Consider the following 6,149-nt stretch of genomic DNA (forward strand, 5'->3'; position numbering starts at 1 on the left):
CCCTACTGGGGATGTGCCCGCAACCAAGGTACATGCCCTTGACCGGAATCGAACCTGGGACCCTTGAGTCTGCAGGCTGACGCTCTATACACTGAGCCAAACTGGTTAGGGCCAAAAGGCAATTTCTGATCCCCTTCTGTGGACATAGGAAGGTGTGACGGTCTGGGGTCCCGCTGGCTGTAGGGCTTGCCAGTCGGTGCAGAGAGCAGCTGGAAAACCTCCGTGGTGACTGGAAGGAGCAGCCCCTGTTCCTTCCTGCCTGAGACCGTGACCCTTTAGGGACCTTTCCAACATCAATTTCTAACCGACGAGATGTTAGAACGCCCAGACTCGGGTGACACGTGGTTCTCCTACAAAGCTGATTTTTCCTGGCTCACCGGTCCCCATGCTGCTCTGCGTTCTAGGTATGTGACCATCAGCTCCCTGGCCTTCAGTATGGACTCGCAGTTCCTCTGCGCCTCCAGCAACACCGAGACCGTGCACATCTTCAAGCTGGAGCACCTCGCCAGCAGGTAAGCTCAGCGCCAGACATCACACACTCATTCGGCGGAAGGATGGGGCCCCGAGGACCCTGTGCTGGCGGCCACGGACAGCACATGCGATTCCCTCTCTCTCTGAAAGCCACAACCTTGACCTCACTTGTCGTGTCCTCTCAGAGTGGCGAGGGGGGTGTGAGCCAAGGCTCGGTGATGTGATGCATGGAGGCAACGTCCAGGGACCCTCCAGCTGGGGCGGTCATTTAATCTTTCTGGACTGGGGTTCAGATGCATGGTCTACACACCTGAGGCTTGTTGTAAGGATTAAATGAGCTCCTTGACCTCAGGGGTGGGAACGTCCGGCCCGAGGGTCGTGTAAGGCCCCGAACCCGAAATCATTTGGCCTGGCCCTGCCCAGGCATTAGGGGTGAGTTACTAGTGATTGAATGTTTGACCAGATAGAGCAGGCTAATATTTTAAGTTGCTCTAAGTCTAGTAATACAGTCCTTGCCATTACCCACCCCGGAGTGGGAGGCGAGCACTGTCAGTGCCCATGTGTGTGACTGCAGGCGTGGGTAAGGTTGGCAGTCGAGAGCATGTGTTAGATTGCAGCCGGGGCCGTGCGTATTCATGCCCTATGATCGCTATGACAAAGTACCACAAACATAAAACAGCCAGCGGGCGTACCTCACGGTTCTGTAGGTTGGTTGTCGGGACGGCTGGGGGCTCTGTCGAGGTCTCAGGAGGCAGACATCCCAGTGGCGGCCGGCCGCGTTCGCATCTGGAGCTGAAAGTCCTCCCAGATTCATCCGTGTTGCTTCCTTCTCGGGCTTTGGTTTTCCCCGGCTCCCCCTCTGCCTGCCTTCCCTGCCAGCACTCGAGAAAGCTCTGTGCTTTAAGGGCGCACGTGATTCGATTGAGCCCAGCTGGGTGATCTCCCTCCCTGCAGCCAGCTGGGCCCTCTGACCGTCACTGCTCTCAGCACCGTCAGGTGCAGGAGCCGGGGGCCAGGGGCAGAGTCTCGGGGCCACTGCTAGACTCCTGCCTGCCGTCGCGTGAGCGTGAATTCACAGGGCTAAGTGCCACGTGTGTGCCCGTGTCCTCTCCTGCGGACGTTTACACTCAGAAGCACCACAGCTGTGAGGAGTTCTCCCACCCAGCCACCGTGCGTGGCAGTGTAACCTTGCCCAGCCCGCCTCCCAAGGTCAAGATCCCACTCCAGTAGCTGGGTAGATGGCTCGCACCTTCCTCGGGGGACGTGGGACACCTTGAGTCTCCTGACACTTCTCTTAAGTGTCATGATGGGAAACTGAAACACAAAGGGTTAGCGATCAGCTCAGTCCCCCTCAGAAAGCAGGTGATGGCGTCAGCGGTAATGGCACCGGCCGTAGCCACTCCAGGACCAGAGAGGAGAGAGAGGCAGAGTCCCTCCTCCGCTCAGTTCCCACTTCTCCAGTTTGCACCACAGGGATAATCACGTCATCTTGCTGGGACAGCTGAGCAGGGGAGTATGCACAGGGCCTAGCACAGCGCCTGGCACACAGCACAGCTGTTTCACTAGATGGTGTCTCTGAGGCTGGTGTGACTGAGGGGGCTCTGGAGTGGTGGCCCCTGGGAATAAAGGTGCCTGAGGAGGGAGCTCCATGTCCCCAGGAGCGTATGCAGGAGACCGGTCCATTGAGCAGACAGGATGAACTGGTCAGAGAGACTAGCAGGGGACCGCATAGCAGAGTCACAGATTGCACCAAGAGGTGCATTTCCGTTTATAGAGCACCTCACACATCCTCCCGCGGTCCCACCGTCTCCCTGCAAGGCGGGCAGGGAGGTGTTTCATTGGCACCTGACAGTAACTGCTCGTGCTGTCTTATCATCATTTTCCTGGGCTGTGTCTCCACCGTGAATGCAGGACCTGGACACGGTAGCTCTTGGTAAATCCCAACCCTGAGCACAGGGCTCCAGGGAGAGCGTGGAGCCGGGACGACAGCAGTACGCCCGGGAGGGCCGGCGCTTTCAGATGAGAACAGGGGGTCCGCCAGCCGGGAACAGAGTGAGAAATAGACCCCAGAGCCGTGGTGTGTGTTTCCCGCCTGGATCTGGTCCCCAGACAAGCACCTCGGAGCAGGCGTGGCCTCCCTGGTCCCTGCTGCTCACTGTGCGGAGCCGGAGCCGAGACAGGTGCCTGTGAGCCGTCCACACTCACCTGCCTCAGCAACAGAGCACTCACCCCTCTGGCGACTGCAGGGGGTGCACCAGGTCCCTCCGAATGGTCTGCACCCCAGTGAGGCTCCGGGTACTGGGCGCTCCGGGCTGTAATCAAACACCGCCCAACCGTCTTGCCCAGAGGTTTGCTTCCCACTCATCTGGCCCCGAGGCCGCACACTGAGCTTGCAGGGCAGGCTTGAGCCTGTTTACAGAGTCCAGAGAGCGATCCCATCTCCCCTCACCCGCTTTCAGGAACCTAGAAATCAGACGAATCACCAGATGCAACGTTCTTAATGTAGGAAAGTGTAACACTGGGAACCTCTTAAGAACTTTGTAATGGCCCTTCTGAGGGACAATGGGCGCTTGCTGCCCTTTCGGCATGGCCAGGACACTGTGTCCCGGGCTGTGCTGGGGGGGCAGGACATCACGCTGAGGCGGTTTCCTCCTCCCGCAGCGAGGGTGAGGGTGAGGGCCGCTCCCCGCGCGTGGGGGTGTGGGTCATCGCATGGATGCCGGTGCCTGCAGCTCTGGCTCATCGCGCCTGTGCCTGTGTGTTGCTCCCCCAGCAGGCTGTGCTGGGGGGGCAGGACATCACACTGAGGCGGTTTCCTCCTCCCGCGGTGAGGGTGAGGGTGAGGGCCGCTCCCGTGTGTCGGGGTGTGGGTCGTCGCATGGATGCCGGTGCCTGCAGCTCCGGCTCATCGCGCCTGTGCCTGTGTGTTGCTCCCCCAGCCGACCCGAGGAGCCTTCGACCTGGAGCGGCTACATGGGAAAGATGTTCATGGCAGCTTCCACCTACCTCCCCGCCCAGGTGTCAGACATGATGAACCAGGACAGGGCCTTCGCCACCGGGCGTCTCACTTTCTCCGGACAGAAGAACATCTGCACCCTCTCCACGTACGTAGGGCACCACCCACTCTCAACGCCGCTACACATTCATGTCCCCAAAGCACAAACTCCCCAAACACACACGCACAGGAAAAAAAATAAAATAAAAAAGAAAAGAGAAGAAGGCCAGGAGGAAGGGTGAGCAAAATCAAAACCCTGCAGCTTCGAGTCAGCTGCCTGGTTAACATGCGTTCTCGGGGGGCAGCTGGAAGCTGGCAAGGGAATTTATGGCGACACTGTCCCGAAAACAGTGTCTGTGTTTACGTAATTATGTAAAAAGGCCTAGACACCTACGGGGTTGACAGATGTTTTCCCTAAGAAGTTTAAAGGTGTTAAACATTTTAAAAATTCCATAACACGAGCCAGCAAAGAGGCAAGCCAACTTTCCACTCTTCTTTCTGTCACTGTTAAAGGTAGAGGCGCCATCCCGTTCAGGTAAGCTCATGTTTTGTTTGTTTGTTTTCGCAACAGCTCTTCCTGGAGTAATTGTGTGGACACACGTCATTTTGTCTCTCCCACACAATTATGGTCAAAGACAAGAATTAACCCTCAGGGTAGATCACTAGGTCAGAATGCAAAGAAAACAGCCAGACACCCAGAACCCGGGCCCAGTGGGCTAAGGGTTTGTTGGTGGCAGAAGTCGGTGGCGGTCAGGGGGAGAGAGGCCTGGTCGTCGGAGGCCAGCCTGTGACCCACCTTTGTTGTAACCACGTGTTTCGCTTGGCTCTTAGGATCCAGAAACTGCCGAGGCTGTTGGTCGCATCCTCCGACGGACACCTTTACATCTACAACCTGGACCCTCAGGATGGAGGAGAGTGTGTCTTGATCAAGACTCACAGGTAGGGTTGCTAGTTTTCAGCTGGTTTTGTAGTCACCACTGGGCCAGGAACAATGAGGAGCTTGATCTTCGGTGCTCTCGCTTTCCTTTCTCCTTCACCGGCAATCCCGGCGCGCACCTCTAGGGGGCGCCTGCTCCGAGTAGGGCTCAGTGTCAGGCCGAGTGTCAAGCTCACCATGCTGTGTGCTTCTGGGAGAGTGAATGACACCCAACCGTCTCCCTCCTCGTGCGTGATGGGGGCTCAAAAATATTTCCCGAACGGAACTGGAAAGTTCTCGTGACTTCCGCGCCCCAGCACAGGATGGCCCACTCCTGCTGTGGACAGGACACTGAGCTGCCCACGCCCCTCCCCCCGGAGCACCCCTTGCGAGCACATCTTCGAGTCCTTGCCTGAGTGACCCGAGTGACCCGGGCAAGGCCGAGCGCCAGTCCTCCCTTATTAAACACTAAAAAGGAAGGGGTCATTGTGAGTCGCATGACCCTGACCATCGAGGTCCCTTCCGTCCGTCCGCACTGACCCAGCAGGAGGGCCCTGAGGGGCTGGAACTAGTGGCTGGGCGTGAGCTTCCTGGTGCTTCTCTCGTGGGCTCCTGGGTGCGTGACGATCGCACTTCTCCCTCTTAACTGCTGCCATTAGGTTGCTTGGCTCAGGAACCACGGAAGAGAATAAAGAAAATGACCTCAGACCTTCATTACCTCAGTCCTATGCAGCAACAGTAGCCAGACCAAGCGCATCTTCCGCCTCCACGGTGCCAGGTGAGCGGCTGGTGGTGGGGACATGCCTAGCAGGGGCCCTCCCTCCTCCCCTTCACTGTTACCTGCGGAGGGAGCGCTCTCCCCAGCCATACGAGGCCATGGGAGGAGCCTCGACAGGCAGCTTCCTGAACCTGGCAGGCCGGGCACTGGCTCGTTTCCCTAATAAGTTAACCCTTGGCCTCTGAGAGTTGGCAAACCACTGGGAGGTTTTGGGCGCCCGGGTGGGAGGTGGTGAGAGGAGCCTGCCCGCCTCTCGGGGCTCGGAGACCATCCGTGGTGGGGATTTCGACTCCCCACCGTGGATGGCGGCCTCCCTGGTCCCCGGGCCTCCCGTTTTCTGAGGTCCTGGCCTGGGTCGTGCGCAAGAGGAGACCCCGTGGCTTCTCTCACGCCTCCTTCTTGGTTTCCAGGTTACTCTGAGGACGGCGGGGCGCTCCGAGGAGAGGTTATTCCCGAACACGAGTTTGCCACGGGACCAGTGTGTCTTGATGATGAGAATGAATTCCCCCCTGTGAGCATTAGGAATCCTTAAGAGAGCGGCTCAGTCTGTGTGCTTCGAGGGAAGCCTTCGCCTGGGGCAGGAGGCGCAGGCCCTTTCCCCATCGGCTAGTGTAGAGCTAACCCTCCTAATACCCAGAGGCCCGAGTGCTGGTCGTGCTGCGCGCTGCCCTCTCTGCAGACCAGCCCGCAGGTGGCGCTCCACACGGCAGCACCGAGTAACAAACACTAACCCAGGTGGTCTGGTGGCCTCGCTAGCTACCTCCGGGCGGAGTCCTTGACTTGGCTTCCTTAGCACTGTCTTGGCTGCTGGGTGCACTCTTCGTTTCCTGAGGCTCCTGAGGGCGCTTTTGCAGAACGCTTAGGTCTCTGGACAAAAGATGGTGACCTAACAGGGCTGGGCCACTCTGCTCTGCCCTCCAGCCGACAGGGCAGACCCCAGCCTCAGCGGCAGCAGCTACAGTCCTTGTTCGCTCACGGCCAGCCCATGT

At 58.6% G+C, this 6,149-nt stretch overlaps 1 protein-coding gene across 1 annotated transcript in view; it reads left to right on the forward strand.

Annotated features, from left to right (window-relative positions):
* Positions 1-6,149, forward strand: part of WIPI1 (WD repeat domain, phosphoinositide interacting 1) — a 27,922-nt gene that overhangs the window by 19,061 nt on the left and 2,712 nt on the right. Inside the window, exons 8-12 of the mRNA XM_014547266.1 lie at positions 405-512; positions 3,411-3,575; positions 4,298-4,405; positions 5,042-5,160; positions 5,571-5,671. Of these exons, the coding sequence (XP_014402752.1) occupies positions 405-512; positions 3,411-3,575; positions 4,298-4,405; positions 5,042-5,160; positions 5,571-5,671 (601 nt within the window). The remainder of the gene's footprint in view (positions 1-404; positions 513-3,410; positions 3,576-4,297; positions 4,406-5,041; positions 5,161-5,570; positions 5,672-6,149) is intronic.

The sequence above is a fragment of the Myotis brandtii genome, unplaced genomic scaffold (assembly GCF_000412655.1).
Source record: "Myotis brandtii unplaced genomic scaffold, ASM41265v1 scaffold469, whole genome shotgun sequence".
Taxonomy (NCBI): domain Eukaryota; kingdom Metazoa; phylum Chordata; class Mammalia; order Chiroptera; family Vespertilionidae; genus Myotis; species Myotis brandtii.